The sequence below is a fragment of the Phalaenopsis equestris genome, unplaced genomic scaffold (assembly GCF_001263595.1).
Source record: "Phalaenopsis equestris unplaced genomic scaffold, ASM126359v1 Scaffold000600, whole genome shotgun sequence".
In the NCBI taxonomy this organism is placed as follows: domain Eukaryota; kingdom Viridiplantae; phylum Streptophyta; class Magnoliopsida; order Asparagales; family Orchidaceae; genus Phalaenopsis; species Phalaenopsis equestris.
This window is the reverse complement of record NW_018165040.1, coordinates 2,834,583-2,857,264: the sequence shown is the minus strand read 5'-3', so window position 1 is coordinate 2,857,264 and position 22,682 is coordinate 2,834,583. Positions and strand designations below refer to the sequence as shown.

The 22,682-nt window shown below is 38.1% G+C and overlaps 1 protein-coding gene across 3 annotated transcripts in view; it reads left to right on the top strand.

Moving 5' to 3' along the window:
- LOC110029631 (coiled-coil domain-containing protein SCD2-like) overlaps nt 1-22,682 on the top strand; it is a 78,651-nt gene that overhangs the window by 29,124 nt on the left and 26,845 nt on the right. For 2 of the 3 annotated variants that reach the window (XM_020732003.1, XM_020732005.1), the window contains exons 6-11: nt 3,011-3,072; nt 3,148-3,175; nt 12,142-12,216; nt 12,339-12,449; nt 12,543-12,603; nt 22,464-22,580. In XM_020732003.1, the coding sequence (XP_020587662.1) occupies nt 3,011-3,072; nt 3,148-3,175; nt 12,142-12,216; nt 12,339-12,449; nt 12,543-12,603; nt 22,464-22,580 (454 nt within the window). The remainder of the gene's footprint in view (nt 1-3,010; nt 3,073-3,147; nt 3,176-12,141; nt 12,217-12,338; nt 12,450-12,542; nt 12,604-22,463; nt 22,581-22,682) is intronic. The other variant, XM_020732004.1, reaches the window with a different exon arrangement.

Here is a 22,682-nt window from a genome sequence, read left to right as displayed (position 1 = left end):
AGGAGGAGACAAATTTCCTGCCAGGGAATCAAACTTGGGAGCTGACAGAACTTCCACCAGGGAAGAAGACATTGCACAACAAGTGTGTGTACCGGGTGAAGATTGCACTTGATGGCAGTAAGAGGTACAAGTCTAGATTTGTTGAAAAAGACTTCAGCAGATGCAAGATATTGCTCATGCAGTGGGAGCTATAAACAGATACATGAGTAACCTACGAAAGAGCTTGGAGGTACAATGCTACGTTGACGCTGATATGTCAAACTAAGGGTTTAACTCTTGAGAAATTAAAATTGTGCTTGACTTCAGTTGGTCTTCCAACATGAAGATAGAAGCCTTGAGTTGCAGAGGTGAATGATATCACGTTAAGGAAAAGTACAATGCAGCCAGTGTTCCGGTCTCCAAGTGGGAGAATTGTTAGGTAACGTGGAGCCCGACTCACTTCATCCATATTTGGACCGTTCCTGCATCGTTGGCAAGATATTAAATATATTTAATACTTTCCTTTGCTGGATGCCTTACTGTTCCTATAGAGGATCCCACTTCCTCAGATTTCCATCGAAGGATCCCGCCTCTTCCTCTTATGTTAATCCCTCGCTTCTGCTTTAGGAATCATGCCAATTAAGGTAGTTGCCTTAATGGGCTGAAGAATATGAAGGAATTAAAAGCTTCTGCTGGAATTGAAATTGCAATGAATTAAGCGCTCCCTAATTCCTGTCTTCGGTGTTCCTCTAGTTGGCCCTGTTGGTCGTAGTTAGAGAGGAGGCTTGCAGGTGAATAAGTTGATTCAGAGGTTTCCAACTCCCCTTTGTGTTTCTTCTCGGTGTGGTTCTCGGTTTAGAGAGAGGAAGAGAGAATTTTTCTTGTGACCGTCGATGTGATCGACGAGTGTAATTCTTCAAGTAATAAAATCCTCTGCAGAAAATCCTCTGCAGCTCCGTGGACGTAAGAAATTTGCCGAACCACGTAAATCTGTGTGTTCTGCTATATTTTTGGTTTTGTGATTTTTTCTCAATCTGATTTTTCACGTTATTTTCGTCATTTTTCACATGTTTTTGGTTTGGCATGCTAAGTAAACGATCCATAGTTTTATGCATTTAGTTCATTTACTTACCGACCGTACATATTTGAAAGTCTTACATAAATTGTAAAATATATATATCACTGCATGTATATAGATTTTTATTTATTTATACAAATATAAAAGTTTGAATACGGGCATACACATTCCATATATGTAGGCGCAAATATATAATTAAAACACTTATAAGAGTACATGAACTCATTTACACAAAAGGAATTATTAATGTGCAAAATGCAAGTAGAGTTAGGATCATTTTGTAGTATGGAACATTGTGATGTATTACTACATATAAACAATTTATATTATATGTTCTATTTAAAATAATACTTAACAATATATAATAATATACATGTGTGAACACAAATAACTTTATGCATGTTATTTGATCAAGGACTACTTATAATTATTGATGTATGCTAGAAGATTCGCGACAATAGAATAATAAATTATTGTCTTATCATTGCACGAGAATCCGACTCACACTCAAAAGAAAAAAAAATAATAAATTATTGTCTTATCATTGCACGAGAATCCGACTCACACTCAAAAGAAAAAAAAATAATAAATTATTGTCTTATCATTGCACGAGAATCCGACTCACACTCAAAAAAAAAAAAAACCGGTAGTGACATCAGAAGTTTTTTACATGAAAACCCGTAAAGGGAAAAAACGTGGGGCCCGACCTAACTAAAAAGTTTCACTATAAAATGATGTTGCAGTTGCAACCACTTCTTCTACAGGCGGGGAAAGGGTTAGGTCTCCCAAGTTACAAAGTTGACGTGTGTATAGATTTGCTGCAAGGAATGAACAATGACCGATAACGATAGATGACGGCCGATAGGTGGTGGTCGTTGGTGGTCAACGACAGTCGGCAGCAGTCGATGACGACATTAGTGATGCTAGACTTTAGCTTCTTCTCAAAGTTTCAAACTATTCCTCTAGCCTCAAGCTCTCCTCCTCCCTCATAAGAGGGGTGTGGTTCTATTTATAGAGTCCTGAGTGTAATTAATGCTAGAATATGAACCACTTTGATCGGGCGGTTCAGAAAGGTTCCTTTGATCATACGGTTTTTTATGGAAATTTGAGTGCCTTAACAATGTTAGAATTGTGCGATCTTGAGCTTGTCGGATTTGTCTTGACATGATCGAGAAGCTTTTAAAAGTGATTTAATGACTTGATCTGAGATTGATTTGATTCAAATTAGTCCAATTTTAGTATCATTGGGTCTATCTCATCGAATCGGTCAGTTTGACTGTAAATTTGTTGAAATCGGACTTCTGGATGACTTTTTATCAAAGCTCAAACATTATTTGCTCCAAAGATTATCTTGAGTCCGTATCATGCCTCGAGAGTCGTGCTGAATGTTGGGAATTTGTTGATGACTTATTAGGTATACTTCAAAGTCATTGCATAAATAAATTCTATTAGGCGAGGGCAGCTAAATTCTTTATGAGCTTTTTTCCATAAATAATCAAATTTAATCCTTCTTTGTACTCTCTTTAAAATTCATACCTGTATCATTAACAATGGGTCGGCTCAAACTTTCAACCTATTAAAGAAAACAGTTCAAATTAATGCTAATCAAATTAGATCAAATTTAGGCAAATTTAATGAGCAATTTGGTGCAAATCTAGAAATTTTTTTTTTTTCAAACTAGATCAAATATCTTATACGAAGTGTTTTTCACTTGTGATTTATCCTGCAGTTTTGATGTATTCTTGGCAACCTTACATGCACAATAACATTGTCAGTCAAGTCTGTGAGCTTAAATGAGACTGTTTGTTCATGTTTAGAAGTTCAATGTGCAACAGATGTAATAGAACATGTTTCCTCTTCGTCTAGTTGCAACCATTCATGTTCGGTCATATGGTTTCAACATATCAGTAAAGTTTTGCAGCTTGTTTGAGATTATTTGTTTTTATTTAACAGTTTTATTTGCAGGTTGCTTCTCTAGGAGAAGGGGTATCCTTGGAAGCCCGGTTACTTAGCAGGTTGTCTTTGGTTTACTTTCAAGCACCATGATTTCTCATGTCCCAAACATGTCTGCTAATGTAATCCATTTGCAGGAAGGAGGCAGCTCTTCGCCAAAGGGAGGTAACTGCTAGACTGTATATTTATCAACTGGCTTTAGACGAGCCAAAAATTTAGCTCTTGATTTTGTTTTTTATGATAGTTTAGGTATGACAGCCTCATGATCACCATGTTTTGCTCTTCTAATGGAATGCATGTACCTATATATAGCATTAATATAACCTCCATGATTGGCTGTAGCAGTTTTCTTCAGATCATGTTTTTGTGATATATCTATGAATTAGCTTTCAGTGCAATTGATAAAAGAGGAGTATAAGTGCAATGTTCACTTCATAATTTTCTTTCAAAAGTCAACCAATCCAATCTCTCGAAATAAAACATTTAAAATTAAATAATTAATCAATCAATTGTACAAGCAAACACTAAAAAATATATGCTGGACTATGAAGATGAGCACAAACATGACATGGACATGGTGATATGTCATAGCTGCAAAAAACAGTACACTCCACGTCATGGATATGTTATATTTTATAATTTATTAACATGAAATATGTAATTTTAATATTCTATACTAAACTATATTTATAATTTTACAATAAGTATGATAGCTATTTAATAACCAAGTCTTTAAATGACAATATGAATGTACTTATATTAATATTTTTGTTATTGTATTTTCTTATGATCAAAATTGCTTATCAGAAAATTAAAAACAGATGAAGGAAGCCAAATAAAATATTGGCAACATTGTGGTCTCATTTAAATGATATTGAAAAGCAATATAATGCATAACAATGAGTCATGTAAACGCCTACGTGCTGGTTGGGAAGATTTTTTTTTAATTTCTTTTAGTTGTTGATTTTGTAACATTGACTCCATCATTACGACGTTAAGAAGAGAATGCAGCGACATGGACTTGATTTCAAGGTTGGTTGAGATAGCTTACTAGTGCACATGAGCATGGCTATCACTTCAGCTTCAACTTTGACTTCAAAGGGTCTGAATATGTCTTCAAAGGTTTCGACATGATACGCCTCAGCTGAATTGGATTACTGACTTTCAAGGACTTGGCATGGCTTCACTTTTGAAGATAATATATTGACTTCAAAGGGAATGGCATGGCTTTGGCTTTGATTAAAGTTCTTTGGCTTTGTACAATCATCTTCAATTGCCTTTGACTTTGAAAAATAACAGATGGATACTATAGATGGCTGCTGAAGTGGCGAAACACGATCTGGTTTCATTCAATTGAAGTGGTGATGCAAGAAGAAGAGGGGTAGTAAGATTTTGTCGTGATAGCTAGGGAACTTAATGTATGTAATACTGCTAGCATTTATTCCTTCATAAGTTTCGGTTTTAAGTTCTGCTATTTTGAGTTGTGTTGCGCCCATATCGTGCCTCTCTTCTGCCCATAGTCCGTCATGCTTGGTAAGTGTTGGAGTTGATTTTTACACTAAAAAATTTTGAAACAAGTTTTGAAGTGCCAGCACGTGTCATAGCCTAGTCCTTACATGTGTCAAAATCGACATTTAAGCTATTTGGAAGCATCCGTGCATCTTAGAGATTAGAGTATTGGATGGATTATGCTATTGCGAATGATTGGAAGATATGTACTGTAATAATTGACCCTTGAGTAGCACAAACCCAATTGATCAACAAACTCAACTTACAAAATAAATAACATTAGTGATCTAAGGGGTGTGTATTTGAACGAGTAAGTGAATATTATAACTTGTTAGCACAATTACATAAGTTATGCATTACTGAAGATTTTCATACACCAAAGTCACATGTATCCACACAAAAAAATAGCTGATGTTGATAAAAAGCAGTGCAATGCCATAGGCTAGCAATTTAACAGTTAAGGTCAGTCAAAGAAGTTTACTTAACAACTAGAACATACGAAACACTTGACACATTAATCTCTTCATTGGCATGTGGCAAAAATCAATGAAGTAAATGGACAATAATTGTAAATCTAAGCAAAAAACACACAGATTTTTACATTACTAAACAATAAATCACCCTACATCCATGTGTAATCCCCATCCAGATTAGGATTTCTCTAAAAACTGGCTATGATGAGTAAAAATTTACGCCTCGAGCTAGTGGAGAGATGCCACATTCGTCTTCTTCAAAATTAAGAACACCCACTTCTTAATTTGGCAAGAGTTACTCAACCCAAGTTTTATAGCCTAGAGTTCTTCGAGTCCTTCGTGATTTAGACACAACAAGATTATAGTAAATACCCATGCAATGTTATTTGGAACTTTGTTGGTGAACAAAGATAGTCACCAACTAAAAAATATGGCACTATCTCTCGAGTAGATTATACAAAATATAAAGTATAATAATTTATAGTTTGAAAGAGAAATAGATTATTAATTAAAGAGATCCAAGTAAAGGTTATTGGATGAGCAATTTGAACACATCAATTTTTTCATAAAAACAACTCTATATGATTTTATCAAGTTCTCATAAGTTTTTCAAATTCCTAAGTTTTTTTCTCATTATGTCTAGAATATATACGCTTGAGAGTGACGCGGGTGCAATAAGGGATAGGTCCAAGGGGCCTAGTGTAGTATTCCATAGAAATCGAGCAGCAGCGGAATTTACGGCTTTCCTTTCGCATCTCCCGCCCAACTCGAGAAATGTTTGGAGATGGCAACATTGCCGTCTACTCTACTCTCCTTCCTTCTCTGTCTTTCCCGTAGGAATCTATTTATATTGTTGTTTTGCTGTGTGTTAATTCCATATTTCTTTGTGGAGTTGTTCTCCCTGTTCTAGGGCCCTCCTCTCCTTGTTTTTCTATCTTTCCCGTGGGAATCTATTTATGTTATTTCTTTGTTGCATTAGGGTTAGTTTTTGCTGTTTGTTGATTTCATCATATTGTTTTGTGAAGCCCGTTCTCCCTATTTTAGGGTTGTATCCGAGGAGATGGCGGTGCTCCGGTTGTATCTTACTCCGAGGTGATGTTGTATTATTTCCCTTTCACCTTCCCCCAATCCTTCTCCTCCTCTCACCTCCGCCGTCAGTCTCCCCCTCCATTCTTGCACCCAACTGCCATCCTCCCTCCTTTCGAGCACTCCAAATCGACTGTTCCTCACCCCACTGTCGTTGCCATTGCGGTCCAACATCTTTCAGCCACCCCTCCACACGTCGCTGGTCACCTAAGCTTGTTGTCCCTGCAATTCTGCACCTCTTCGCTGGCATCAACATTCTTTTGCTGCCACCACCCATGTCAACCATCCCAATCTGCCTAGCAGATCTCTACACCTTAGAGGTGTTTGTTTGTGTTGTTTATGTTTTCTGTTGTTGCGTCTGGTTGCGTTGTGTTGTAACTCTATTTCTCTATTAATAAAGGTTTGTGTTGTGTTTCCACTATTCTTTCTACTAGTTTCAATATTATTTGGTATCAGAGCTAGCCAAACCCTAATCTTATCTTAGGGTTCCTAGTATCCTCTTTCCCCTCCACCAATTTTTTCTTTACTATTCCTAAACCATAACTCAATCCCCAAATTTCCCTTTGTTGATTTTCAAAATCAGCAAACCTAATGAGCTTTTCTGCACCTGCAATAAATAGCACATGCCCTCTTTCACCTCCACCCAACAATTTCTCTCACAAAACCTAAACCAAAGCCATGTCACCAATGAGGAATATGCCCGAGCCTACTCGGGAAGAGATATGGTGAGAGCTTCGTCGTCTTCGACAGCAACTTGCGAAAATTAAATAGTTAACACCAAAAGATGTTACCCTCGACCGACGTCTGGAGAGTCAAAGGGGAGAAATAGAAGAAGATCTGAATCCCTTCCATAGGGAGAATTCCAACGATGAAGAAGACATGCCACGACGTTTCAAAATCCAATATCTGAGGAGGCCTAGAGAGGGATTTCTGAATTCCCCTTAGAGGGAGGCCCACAGAGAGATGTCATTTAGATGACACAGAGACTTCGACATCAAGGTAGATCTGTCAGAGTTCGAAGGAGGTATGGATCCTAAGGAATTCATTGATTGGTTACAGTTTCGAGCGGTTCTTCGAGTATAAAGATGTGTCAGCAGATAGGCGGGTCAAATTAGCGACAATATAATTGAAGAAGATTGCTTCTTTGTAGTGGAAGAACTTATAAAGGCAAAGGAAAGGATAGGACATTGATAAGATTATCAAGTGGGAGAAGATAAAGAAACCAATGCAGAGAAAATACCTCTTAATCCATTACCACCAGAATATGTTTTTAAGGCTCCATCACCTGCAGCAGAGTCATCTGTCAGTAGAAGAGTTCATGAAACAATTTGATCATCTACAAATGAAGTGTGATTGGACGGAGCCGGAGGAGAACACAATAGACAAATATCTTAAGAGCCTGAAGTCTATTATTAGCAATGTGGCGCAACTACAACCGTATTGGACACTCGGGGATGTCCAAACACTAGTCCTGAAGGTGGTGAGACAACAGAAGCAGAGCAAACAATAGTCATCCTTTAGGCAGCAACCATCAGACAAACAATCTCCTATAATTACAATGACCGACAAGGGTACCCCGGAAGACACAAGCAAACCCGGGCAAGAGAGTGATACTTCGGATCAAAGCGGAAAGAAACATGAGAGAGGTAGCTTCTTCAACACAGTATCAACCCGAAAGTGTGCAGATGTCTTGGCTACGGTCACATGGCTTCCAGCTATTCCACGAGCAGAGTAGTTATACTCACATATTAGGGTGCCATGGAGGAGGTTAGCGAAGGGAAGAAAGCTGGGGAACAACGTGAGACGTATCTACTGCCACGAGAGGAGAGAGAAGCACTTGTGATTTGACAAATTATGCAAACCAAGGACACGAGGGATCCGCAGTGGCTTCGCCACAACATTTTTTTACACCGGCTATACAGTGAATAGAAAGGTTTGTAGTCTTATTATCGACAGTGGGAGCATAAAAAACGTGACATCAACATAGATGATGGAGACATTGAGACTCGCAACTTAGAGGCATTCCCAACCATATTCACTGAAGTGGTTGAAGAAGGAGAATCGAGTCAACATTGATGGGAGATGCTTAGTATGGTTTTTGATTGGTGGCCAACTGCAGAATCAAGTGTGGTGTGACGTTGTCCCTGTGGATGCCTGCCAACTTTTTTTGAGAAGGCTATGGCAGTTTGACCAGAGGACTCATTACGATGGATTCAGAAACACATGGTCATTTAACAAGGAGGGGAAACACATCGTTCTACTTTCTTTGACAAAGCCCGGGATCATGGGAATTCTTACCAGCAGAGCAGCGCCAATGGGGCCAATTCTAGTGATGACATAGGACGAGAGGATCAAGGCATCTACTTCAAACACGAGACAATTACGTCAGAGAGGATGTCAGGGTCTCACAGCTGACACCGTACCACCAGCTCCACCACCGGAGGGGAAGATTCAAGCTGCTCACACAGCACATCAGATTAACCCGACTGCGGGTTACCTTGGGAAGATCCAACAGTGCAATTATGAGCCACAACCTCAGGAGAGCGAATCCATAGGGCCATGGCCGCTCAAGTGGTGCCGACTTCTTCGATGCTTGGGATGACAGTGTAGTCGACAGTGGAACCTATGTGCCACCAAGATTAGAGAGAAGGAGCCACAAGCTTCGACAAATAAGGTTGAAGCTCTCCCAATCTCGGGAGACTGACGTAGGTGCGGGATTTTCTGGTACGGATGCGGGGAACAGTTCAACCGGCTAAATCGGTTGGCATAGGGGATTGGTCCAGAGGGCTCACAGTCCAGGATTTGTGAGGAATCGAGCAGCAACGGTACTTGCGGCTTTCCTTTCGCATCTCCTGCCTGGCTCGAGCAATGTTTGGAAGGATGGCATTGCCGGCTGCCCTCCTCTCCTTCCTTTTTTGTGAGAATCTGTTTGTATTGTTGTTTGCTGAATTAGGGTTAGCTTTTGTTGTGTGTTGATTTTTGATTTCTTGGTGCTCCGGTTGTATCTTACTCCGAGGTGGTGTTGTATACTTTCCTTTTCACCTTCCGCAACCCTTCTCCCCTCTCCTCAGCCGTCAGTCTCCCTCTCCTTCATTACTGCACCCAGTCGCCCCATACCTGCAGCCTTATCTTGCTGTCAGCCATCCTTCTTTCCATCACTCCCAACAAACTGTTCCTCACCGTACTACCACTTCCCTTGCTGTTCAACACCTTCCAGCCACCTTTCTCCCTGTCGCCGATCATCCATGACCCTCCATACTTGTTGTCCTACAATTCTGCACTTTTCCCTCGCTGCCATCAACATTTCTTTGTTGCCACCACCCTTGCCAATCATCACGATCCACCTAGCTGACCTCCACCGCCCTTAGAATACACCTTAGAGGTGTTTGCTTGCGTCGTTTATATTTTGTGTCGTGTTCAGTTGCGTTGTGCTGTAACCTATTTCCCTATTAATAAAAATTTATTTTGTGTTTCAATTGTTTTTCCTATTAGTTCTAGTATCAGAGAGTTCCTAAAACAAAACACACAAGAAATCTTTTAGAATTCAGCCCATAATCCACCCAACATTTATCATGCCAATGAAACTGTTTGGTGCAGTTAGGGTAATTATAATGATTATAAATATTAAGAGTTTTTATTTAACATAAATAAATCTAAAGCAAAGTATGTGATATTACAAAAAAAATTAAATTAACATGAAAATATAATCAAAATGAATTCCTCATTCATCAACTAGAAGATAATCAATAATGAATAATCATTAATATATAATTATCCATATTAAAGAAATTTAATGAAATAATTGAATTTTTTTGAGTGATTAAATTGACTACATAAAACTTAATTAAGGATGGTTGATTGAGTAATCATTAAGCTCGTTTTCTTTAATTATGTAAATAATAATATAATTATCAAGGAAATCCAAATTTAACAAATTTAATGAATAGGATAAGAAGTTTAGGATCAAAATAAATTTGCTAAAAAATGAATTGATTAAGATCATGCGTATGATTAATTTATACACATGATCACAAAAGGTAAAATAATGAATCGGTTTTCACATATACATAAATTGTGAATAAATCAAACAAACTTAAAATCTTGCCGATTAAATTCCAAAAATTGCAATTTATAAAATTATATTTTTAATAAATGCCTTTGGTATGTCATACTCAATCAAATTATATTGATAAGTATTTTAAATTCATTAACTTGACTGGCAAACTAGAAGCATGAACTTGTGCTTAAATCTTCTTGAGTTGAACATGTTATGGTCTTCAACAACTAGTCAGAGCTCTAGCTGGTACAGTGAATATGATTATCGTTTTATGATTTGGCTACTTGGTGAATTAATTGTGGAAGCACTTAGTAAATCATTAATCGGCAAATACATAAAATTTATTATCATCAAATTATTAATATTTCAAACATCAGTTTACCCAGGCTAACAGGCCAATTATAAAGATAAAACAACATTAATATGGGGAAAACTTTTATTTAGGGTGGTATTTTCTTCCATAATTCATAATTCATGTCTTTTTTTTAATCAATCCTTTCATAAGATTGGATTGCACCGCCTAGTGGCATGGTTATTGCATTTTAGAGAATCCTGAAGCGTGATATTGAGCTATATTTTTCTTATCTAGTGTGTGAATACTTTTGTGTAAAGAATATTTGTATGTGCTTTAAGCTGGAGCATCCCTGCCTAGGGGGGCGCACTAACAAGACAAAAATAACCCATCGTGAGAGTTCTGTAGCTTGAAAATTCTCTCAATTTTACTGTTATGAGTCTCATAGGGCCTCTATATTCCTTATTTTGAGTTATGATTACAGTTCTTTTTGCCTTATTTTAAATATGTTATGTAGAACTTGGTTGGGGGATCTCTTGCTTGATTTATATTATTTGAAGATTATTTTCTCTGTTTAATCTTGGTTGGAGTGTTGTATCATTTTTCTTGCAAGTGGCGTGCCTGCAACTTGTTTGAGAAGTGGTAGTGAATCTCCCTAGACATCCGAGCCTCATCTACATTACCAATTGCTGCATCTCTTGTTATTTTCATGTCTAAGCAGCAACCAGAATTAGTTTTTCCATTTTTCAATCTTCAACCACTTCCCATTTTCTCATTTTGTTGTCATCCTACAACATTTCTTCCATTATATTGATCCTCAAACACATTCTAGAAACCCTAGAACAGTGTCAGTGCATATCTACAACAGATTGATCATTTTGCTTTTCTAGTCACTATCTTGTCATAAATTTTTTTTCAACATAATGCTATCATCCCATTTGAGAAAGGCTCGCATAAATCCTTCCAAACTTCTGCCAATCCTTAAATGCCTGAAACCGACAGGATAGACATCAATTCTGGCACTGAAGTGTAGGTGCTTTCTAACTAGAAGGCTCACTCGTATGAATGAACAGCATTTTTGTTAACTTGAACGACCTTGGAATGAGAATGATGCTATGGATTCTTCATTTTAGAAGTTCGCAGCACTAGGAAAAAAATTTACCCTTAATCTCATTGCTTTAGTTCCTATGAGCTGTGTGCTGTATGTCAGCGGGCAAGATTTGAGATTGGGCGGTTTGTGGCTGTGGATGCTTGCACGATTTCTTTGTTGACCCTACAATAAGAAGCCTACCATGGATCAGGTCAGGCTTATTCATTGCATTGGAGATTAAAAAATCAACTTTGAATAAATTCCATTGAGAGTGCTTTTCTTGATTTTTCCATTAATTTAATAGGTAATCTTGTAAATATTCGGAGCGTATTTTGAGATTTTACTCATTTCTTGTGGTTGTACCTAGAAGATGTATTGATGCTGTTCATTTAAAAAATGCGAGCCTTTAAATTGCTTGTGGCTCTTTCCTTTTACCATTTTTACTAATATGATATCAAGCGGTGTGGTCATCCATTCAAAGCCATAGAAGTAATTCTTGGCTTTATTTCAGATGTGTCCTGACTTGATCTGATTATACGCGCAACAGTTTGAGTTTCTTAAGATATGCAATGTGTTGTCATCTTCATTTTTGCACTTAAGAAATGAAAATGTATTATTATTCAGGCTTATCTTAAAGCTTCCAGTCAAATGAATGATGGGAGAGATGGGGAAATAGAAGCTCTTCGGCAAATGGCGTTGGTACTTCTTACCAAAAATTATCATTTTGGTTTGACAATACTAGCAACTTATTACTAATAAAGCTATTTGATTATCTTCTAATTATCATTGTGTTATATATATATATATATTAATTTAAACAGTCTGTCAAAGGGGAGGCTGCTACTGCTGTTGAAAAACTCAGAGAAACTGAATGTGAAGCAAAGGCTCTTCACACCATGACAAGAAGGATGATATTGACTGAAGAAGAGATGGTTTTGCAGTTTTTTCTCTTCAAAATTTGGGTTTTCATTTAATAAAACAAACGGTATGTTCTCCTTATTTCTCTAAAATCTCTTAACGTATAGGAAGAGGTGGTGCTCAAGCGATGTTGGTTAGCTCGCTATTGGGGTCTAGCAGCTCAGCATGGTAAGCATCCTTTCTACATGGGTGTTTACTGATATCACGGTGGATTATTTTTTTGATCTCTTTTTTTGTAATGTTGCTGAGATATTTTGCTATATCACGGTGGACTCGATTTGGATTGATTTTTAGCAAAATAAAGTTTTTATGGCAATCACTTGATTGTCTTTACAATGCATTCACATAGAATTTAGTCAATTCTCAATTTCTTTGGCTGTTTAATATGTTTCTTTTCCTATGTGCAACAATCATACGAAACTGACTCATGATAGACTTAACAAATCCAAAGGCTATTTCATTTCCCCTCTAGAAAATCAATAGAAGCTTTGGTTGATATTGTCTTCCATCTTTTGTTCTTGTTCTAGTAGGCTTATACATATAAAATATCCAATCGAAATGCAACTCACATTTTGGGAGAAATTTCTATAACATCTAAGAGAAGCTTTTAAAACCTTCCAAAAAACAATAAACATTCTATGGAAAACTTCGTGGAGGACCGTTAAAATTTCTAGAAGATCTTGTGAACCTTTCAAGGGATGAAAATATTCTAATTTTCAACAAGTTGTTGTCCACATCACAAGAAGGAAGCGGAGTTTGTTACACACTTAAATTTAAAGGGGGAAAATGAATAGGAGGGAGAAGACCTAGTTAAATTACTCAAACAGCCTTTTAGTATTCTTTCCATAAATATTTCATCCATTCGAGGGTGATAGACCACATGAAAGCATGATTGGTATGATTCAAAATAGTTTTTCTGAATTTAAATCTATTAGAATTTAGAATTTATATTTGTTTTGTATTCAGAATAGTTTTATCAAACTTTTTTTTTTCTTTCAAATAACCTCCCTCTTGCTCTAGCTGGCTGCAAGGCTCCTCCTCGCCTTATGAATTTTGATAATGACCTTTTTCATAAACCCCATAGTCTGCTATAATCTCTTTTTTCATTAGGACTTTCTCTTCCTTAGTTTCTCTCTCTTTCTCGAACCTATAAGAGAGAAGAAAAACCTGTTGTTTTAAAGCATCATGCCATGTTATCCAAGGGATTGTTGATTTTAGCCTAAATTGTCTCATATTTGGTTGAATCTTATTGTATTATACTTCTTTATTTAGTATCCCAAATGGTTATCCGTCCTAGGTGTGCTCTATTATGAGTATGCTTAATTGTGGAGTTCTCAAGCAAAATTTATTTGTTTCATCAAAAGGTGCCATGTATATTATGGCCCAACTCTTCTTTAGCCCAATATTTTTTCTTCCTATTTTTATGTGAGATTTTATTCGTTGCTATCCTCATTTTCTCGAAAAGTCTTTTGATTGCTCCTTGTGGGAGCCTTAGCTGGTTCGCTATCTTTGGATTCGGGATGTCACTGGCCTACCAACTTTCACTTGACGTCCTTGAACTACACAGCAGATTGAAGGAGTTTAGGTTCTAATATCAATCGTTCTGCTCTAGGCCTTACAATGTAAGCTATTACATGCTTTGGTCTAATGTGTTCCATGCTAGGCTGAACCTCAAGTTTTTGTCCCCTTCTCATGTAATTTCTCATTTAGTCATCTATACTAGGAGTTCTTCATTACAACAATGCTCAACTGCGGAGTTTTTAGGATGTGGGACTTGTTGCACCAAAAATGCTTTTTATATTATGACCTAATGCTTTTACTGATATAATCTATCATCATTTTCTCCCTTTTTGATGTGGAATTTTGTTCATTTCTTTCCCCTCTTATTTCTATGAGTCTACCATCCTAGAAGCTTGTTAAGAGCTGCTCCTTGTTCGGACCTCAGCTCTACAAATGCTCACTGCGTGTATCAACCCTATTCTCTTTGGTTCAAAGATGTCAGGTACCATCGAAGAAGCTAGGAGAAACCAAGGAAGAAGGATCAAGGTAGATGGTGTGGAGTACACAAGCAGGCAAAAATTTCTTCTTGCCCCACAAAGTATTTGATACAAGGGAATATGCAGATTGATCGTAAAGGAAAATAAGTAAATTAATTTATATTTAAACATGAAGATATCTGTAACTATATAAATTTTAAATCCAATGCTGATCAATAGGCTTTAGCGCCTAAACATGGTTTAGATTTTTTCCTTAATACAAATTTATAGGATTCTAATTTCCTTCTTTTTCTTGAATCTACGGGATCCTAGTTTCCTCCTTTGGCAGGAATCTATGGGTTCCAGCACTCCTCTCTTAGATAGAGAATAAAATTTTCCCACTCCCAGTTTTGAGATGATTTCAGGAAGCATTGCTCTGATTTCTTTTTGGTGTAAGCATATGCTAGTTGACTTCTTGAGGGCACTTAAAAATATACAAATTAAGTCTTTTTCTAGCTTTCCCTTAACTTGATCATATGGAACTAGATTATGAATGTTTTTCATCGCTGACCTGTTTGGTTTAGGATGATTTTATCCTTAATCACGAAGTTTTTAAGCATGCCCAAAATTTTGAGTCAACAATAGATCTAGCCATAATATTCTATTTTTTGCCCCATGTTACCATATTTTCTCTAAGAATTGTGCAATTATCTAATGGTGATCTTGCATGATTTGCATGTGCATAGTCTTCCAGGCGAGCTCATTATTTCTTTTAAATAAAACTCTTGTTACCGGAGTTAACTCAACTACAAAAGAAATAAATTTATTATTGGTAAAATTAAAAAGATTACAACGAAGGCTTGCCAAAATAGGAAATAAACGACAACTAACACGAGATACCTATAGTGCGATGGTGTTGAGGATGGACTTGGGCCGGGCAGCAAGTGCAAGTGATTAGGATGGTGTTGGCGGCAAGGGAGGGATGCGACAAAAGGGAGAAAGGGGAGAAGGCCCTGTGACAACAGAAGAAGTGTAGGAAGGTTGGGCGGCAACAGGGACAACCTAGGTGGGTCGAGTGGCAATAGAGTGGAGTTGGGCAACAGGGACAACCAAGGAAGAATGATCAAGGTAGACGGTTGAGCAGTTGAGTGGTTGACCACTGACTAGGAGAGACACAAGAACTGAGCAGTAGGCAGACAGATCGGGAACAAGAGTTTGTGGTACTGAGGGAGGCCAGATCTTGATGTTAAGACAAGGAAAGAACGAAGGGTTGGCGGCAGGATTCAAGGCAGAAGGATTGCGAGAAGTTGGTGGATGATTAGTATCTCTGCGGTATCTAGTTACAACCAAAACACTCCTGGGAACCTTTGGATAAGATCATCACCTTCGACGAGTTACAGCCTGAACACCTCGTCGCTTTCGGATACAATCCTAGAAGGGAAAACAACCGCCTACAGTGAGTTGGACAGAATATGAACTCATAAAGATAAAAAATTAAACCCTAGGAAAACAAACACACATATAAATGGAAGATGAATATGCGAGAAATGAAAAGAGGGAGGAGGGGCTGGTCTAGCCTAATGCTGGACCGAGCCTTTTCATGTTGAAACCGTTGGGGTCGGCTCAGCCCCAAGCCCCCGCGTCAGTCTCCCAGGGTCGGGGGAGTTTTGGTTTCATTCATCGAAGCTTTTTTACTCTTCTTATGTAATCCTAGTAGCACTCGAATCTCACTGACAACTGCACCGTCCCCTAAGAAAACTGAGTATCTTTTTAAGAGCAAACATTCACATCGGTCTAATATTATGAGAGTTTAATACTGAGTTGAACTGAGTCTGCGTGTCTTGCCTTTGCTGTTGAATGCTCCCGAAGTCATCCACGATTCATTTAACCAGATATGCAGTGGGGGTAACCTGAGCCTCTCCGCACAGTGATGGTTCTGGTGGTAAGGTATTGACCCTAATATCCTGAAGTGCCTTTTGTCATGCCTGTCTCGTGTCTAGATCTGTTGCCACCAAAACTAGAGTTAACCCAAACTACAAAAGAAGTGAATTGTTGAAATTCAGAAAATTACAACGAAGGTTCATCAAAACCGAAAGTACATAATAACCAACACAAGATCCCTCTAGGGCGATGGCGAGGAGGATGGACTCGGGTTGGGCAGCAGGTGGAGGTGATTAAGGTGGTGCTGACAGTAAGCATGTGACAGCTAAGGAGGGATATGACAACAGAGAGAAAGAGGAGAAGGCTCTGACAACAACAAAAGAAGTGTATGAGAGTTGGGCGACTGGGGGCAGGTGCAGCGGGGATCAGGCGATAGCAGGGATGACTTAGGTGGGTTGAGCTGCAGTAGATTGGAGGTACTGCAAGCTAGTGATGCAGGGAAGTGGTTGTCGGCTGAGCGACCATCAAGAGAGGCGCTAAACGGAGCGGTAGGCAGGCAGGTAGGCAGATCGGGAAGAGGGGTTTACAATATAGAGGGAGGCCAGATCTGGGTGCTAAGGTAGAGAAGGAACGAAGGGCTGGTGGAGGGAATTGAGGCAAAGGGATAGCAGGAAGGAGTTGGGGAAAAATAAGTATCTCTGCTGGATCTAGTTACAACCAGAGAACCCCTCAAACTTTGGAGAAAATCAATACCTTGGGTGAGCTATAGTCGAAGCATTTCCTCGCCTTCGGATACAACCCTAAATGTAAAAAACAATCGTCGGCGACTAGTTGGAAAAAAATATGAACTCGGAAAGGCCAAAAACTAAACCATAGGACAAAAAACTCACATATAAATAGAAGATGGATATGCATGAAACAGAAACAAGAAGGGGGGAATAATGTGTTTCCAATGAAAAGAGGGAGGAGGGGCCAGTTCAACTTCCTGCTGGACCGAGCCTTCTTCTGTTGAACCGTTGGGGTCAGCTCAACCCCAAGCCCAAGCCCCCGCGTTAGCTTTTTTACTAAAATTATTTGTTATATAATGTTGCACATTCTATACAACTTATAGATGTGGATTTCTTGGATCTTTCATGAACTTACTGATTACATTTGTTGAGTAGGATATATTTGGCTAACTATGGCAAATATATAGGCTTTTCAACCAATCTTTGATAGATCTCTGAATCAATTGTTGGTTTTTCTTTTTCTGCACTTGGATTTTTTATTAGGCTCAATAGTCATGGGTATATGATATACCTAAAATATATAGTCTTTATGTACACATTTTTATACTTATTTTTGAGATATTGTGCTTTAATGGAAGGTATTTGTTGGCATATTTATTCATTGCCGGCATATTACTCAACTTTTATGTATTTACACATCCAACACCTAATTGACACAACCAAAGTTTTTCATATCACATCCAAACAGTCATTTTTAGCCTTTTAATAAGTCAAATACATTTTCATGCATGGATTTATAAGGTCAAGATGTTATAAAGGTAAATATCGAACTCTAAACGTTAGATATGTAAATCCATAAGGACTGTGTGATATGTATTTAAGCTTTCAAATATAATTATCACAAAGTTTGAACATATTAAACCATCAAATCACATCTAGAGATCACACTCGTCATGCTTATCATCACAAAAGATCCACCCCCTAACTCCTTTTTTTAATTTTTTTTACATTTATACCACTTTAAATTTTTCATATTACATAAAAAAATATCATTATTTTTAACCTTTAAAAGTTGAAACACACATTTTTCCTGCATAATTAAGATGACATATATGTAAAAAAAAGGCTTAGATGTTGGATAATAAATACAAAGGAATTAAGTGGCAGGAATGTAAATCTTCTTTGTTCTCTTTTTTTTTTTTTTTTTTTTATGCAGAGTTAAACTTTTTTGTTTTTTTTTTTTTTTTTTTTTTTTTTATGCAACCAAATAGAAACTGAGTGGTATGTATGTAAAAAGTTGTTCTTTTTTTCACGCATGTTAATACATAAAAATTGGGTGGTATGTACGTAAATACCATCAAAATCTAATAAAATATTAAATCTCATAAGAAGGCCATCACACAATCAAAGCCCATACAATGATGATTCAGGAAAAGCCTTGCTAACATAGATAAAAGAAAAGATCTGAAAATAACGAAGTCTTAAAAAAAACTCAAGCATACTAGAGATGAGTTGACCAGGGAAAATCCAACCAAAAGAAACAACAACCTTCCCCCCAAAGAGGGTTTTATATCCGAGAGGGAGGAGGAATTTACCTCCACTTTACCTGTGGTGAGCTCAAGCCAATGATAATGGGGGAGAGTAAAAAAAAATGGTCGGGCAAGAACACAGGGAAGGGGTGAAAAATAAATAGAATCATCGGCGAGGTTACAGGGAAGTGGGAGGCAGGGGGACGTACGGCTTCAAGCATGTGCGGAGGATTTCAATTCAAAAAGACCGTCCTATTTAATATATTTTTTCACTTCATTTTCTTTTTTTTTTAAAGAAATTTTTTCGAAATTGGGGAGGTGTTATTCATGGGTGTATTGCGGTATTATTGGCATTCCGCAACTATGGTGTTATTCGCGCTGTTATCGCGGTAGTATTCACGATGTATAGGCGAGAAAACGCGAAAAATGTGTTTTTCAAGGTGTCACCGTGGTTCTGTGGCGATGGCAGTCAATAGTATTATTGGAGGTGTTATTGAGGTTTTACCTTGGGTGTATTGCGCGCAGGGAGTAGGACATCGGTGTTATTGACAATTTTTTGTAGTTTTTGCGGGTGTATTAGCGAGTTTGTGCGGTTTCCGTGATGTTATTGCGTGGTGAGTTGGAGTTTCACGGTGTTATTTGGCGCGGCGGCGCGGGTGGCATTATTGAGGGTAGTATTTTGGTGTTATTGTGGTTGTATTATGGGACGACGCGGGTATTGGTGTTTGCGGCGCAATTTGATGTTACTGGTGGTGTACTGAGGTGTTATTGTCGTGAAATGGATGAAATGTGGGTGTATTGGGGCGTTTTACTCGGTGATCTGATGTTATTCGGCGGATTACCGCGGCGACGGGAGGAATGGTGTTATTGGGGAGCTTATAGAGGTAGTATTTTGATGTTATTTGAGGTTTTGGCCGCGGTTTGGTGGTAGTATTGCGGGATTTTGGCCGTGGTGTTATTTGGCTGAAGGTCGCGACGAGGATTTTGGTGTTATCAAAGGTTTGAGAGGTGTTTCTGTGGTGGCATTGAGGGTTTTTTTTGTGGTTTTATAGGGATTGTGCCTTGTTATTGGCGTTTTGCGATTGGATTAGGCTTGTATAATTGTTATTGCGCGGCGAGGAGGCAGTTTTACGTTGTTATTGAGAATTTTGTGGTGTTATTTCTGTGAATTTGATCTAAAGCATGTTTCAATGAAGTGCCGCCCTTAGGAGGATCATTATCAGCTAAATGAATGTTAAAAAGAAGATTTTATGTGCATCGATTTACGTTCAATTTACCTATACACAAAACTATAGCAATATGGGTGTTCTTTCTATGTTAAGTAGACGTTCCGGATGCGCTCCCGAGATCTGTTTCGTCATTTGGTGTCATTCGGACAAGTTTGTTGACGATCGAGCTAATTTAAGTTAATTTCATGCGCGGTGCAGTGAATGACATTCATCGATCGGACCGGAGCTGTTCGATTAGCGAACTGTTGACAGGCCCTCGCCTAAGAGGCGACCAATGTCTAACAAAGCGCTCTCGGCGGTGAACCTCTTGGTTCGTGCCGAATAATCTCAAATTCGTGTCGCGAGGGTTTTTTAGGGTTTGATGATTCTACAGGAACTCATTTTTTAGTCTTCACATGTTGGTCCTAACCATCTCGAATAGGAATTGAGGGTTTGAGACCACCCATGTGAGATTTCACAAAAAGAGTCAATAAATTGTTGAAACTTCTAAATGGGGTGGGCTCCTTCACTAGTATTCTAGGATAGTTAATAGGAAAATCCAAATGCTAGATCCTAGGCTCTAGGAGAAAGAGTTAGACCTCATCAATAAAAAATGAGGTCAACAAACCCCTCCTCTAATAGAGGAGGTGAGTTCTTTGAATAAGTTAAGAAATCAGACATACCTCTTCTATTCTATGGCAAAAAATATCTCTTTCCATAGTTTATCATCGGTCTATAGAGCATTTGCTACTGCCCTGACGGACCATCAAGTCCTTGCTATTATTGAGATTGCTTTTGTTAATCTAGCATGGAAAACGGTTGTAATGGAGGAGATGAGTGCCCTTCAGTGGAACCGTACATAGGACATTGTGGATCTTCCTCGGAGTAAGGAAGTTGTAGGGTGCCGATGGATTTTTAGCACTAATTTCAACTCTGGCTGGTCCTTTGAACGTAATAAGGCAAGATTGATCGCCAAAGGGTACTCACAGACCTACGGAGTTGATTATTAGTAGACATTTGCTTTAGTAGCTAAGTTAAACACTATTTGTGTCTCGTTGTCTATTGCGGCGAATCTGGATTTGTCGTTATTCCAACTAGATGTCAAGAATGCATTCTTGAATGGAGAGCTGACATAAGAGGTGTACATGTCTCTCCCTCTTGGTTTTGATTTTACTGCATGCAGAGGGCAAGTGTGCAGGTAAAACAGTTGGTCGTGTCCCTCTATGAGCTAAAACAGTCTCCAAGGGCCTGGTTCGACAAATTCACAAAGGTGGTCGTGGGCCATGTTTTGTCTTAAGCTCAATCGGATCACACTTCTTCCGATAATCCTCCAGTGGTCAGGTAGCTATTTTTATTATTTATGTTGACGATATTGTTCTTACAGGTAACGATCTCCCAACATTTGAGTTCAAAAAAGACATTCTGGCGTCATCCTTTGAGATGAAAGATTTGGGATCTCCACAGTAATTCTTAGGCACGGAAGTGGATTGGTCCTCTCGGGGAATTTGTCTGTCTCAACACAAATATGTGATTGATCTCTTGATAGAGAACAACCTTCTTCCGTATAAACCTATTGTTGTTTCTATGGATTATAATGAAAAATTAGCTGACATTTCTAATGTTATATCTGTCAACAATACTCATTACCAATACCTAGTGGGAAAACTCATCTACTCGCTCATACTCGCCCTGACATATGTCATGCAGTTGGAATAGTGAGTTAATTCATGTATAAACCTCCAAGTTATATGCACCACCTCCAAGTTGTCCGCCGGATTCTCCACTACTTAAAATGTACACTGGGCTCAGGGTTGTTTTCCCGTCACACCTCTCGGTCTATTGTTGTTTATACAATTGTTGATTGGGCCGGATCGGTTCATGATCGACGTTCCATTTCGTGATATTGTTCATTTGTATGTGATAATCATGTCACATGGAAGAACAAGAAAAAGTTTGTGGTTGTCCGAACCAGTGCTGACGCTGAATCCTTATCGATGTTCGTAGGAATTTGTGAAGCTCTCTGGCTACACATCATGCTCAGCGAACTCCGTATGTCAATATGTGTCTCACTGCAACTATTCTGTGATAATGAGGCCCAGTCAGTTTTGCTCACAATCATGTCCAAGCATGATCGTATCAAACATGTTGAGATCGACAGACACTTCATTAAAGAAAGATCGAGTCAAGGGAGATTTGTGTTCCATATATGTCTTCCAGTGGTCAACTAACGAACATTCTCACCAAGAATGACTAACATCTATGCTTCAACTTGAGGTGTAGTATTAGATTTATTTTATTATAACTGCTTTGGAAAGCCATTATTACTTATTAATTGCTCTTATTTCTGATTATGTTTTTCCTATTTTGCTTTTTTTTTGTTTTTATTTTATTTTGGTTTTATTCCTTTCCTTTATTGTGCCTATTGTAATTGGGTTTAAATGCCCCTCCTCCTATCAATAAAATTGTGTTGATCTTCCAAATCTCAACATATATTTATATGTGCATGTTTTTAAGGTTCGATCTTGCACCATTTCACGTCTCTTTTCTCATAAAAGGTTGTCACATCTCCTGGATGGATGGTAAAAGTTCCGAATGTACCATATAAATCCTTGTTTGGATAAAATTGTAAAAACTATAGTTTATACTTATATAGTAAATCATTACATTGGCAGACAAATTGTGTAATTATTTTATTTAATCTTGCAGGTGTCCATCTAGACATTGCGGCATCCAAATATGAGTACTGGTCCTCACTAGCTCCCCTCCCGCTCGAAGTTGTTATATCTGCTGGACAAAAGGCAAAGGAAGAATCTTCAAATAAAGGTAAGTTATTAAACCACAAATGTGAATGCTGGATAATTGGCATTTGTATTAGTTAGATGTATGTGCAATATCCTTGCTTTTGTTTTTCTTTTAAGTCATTTA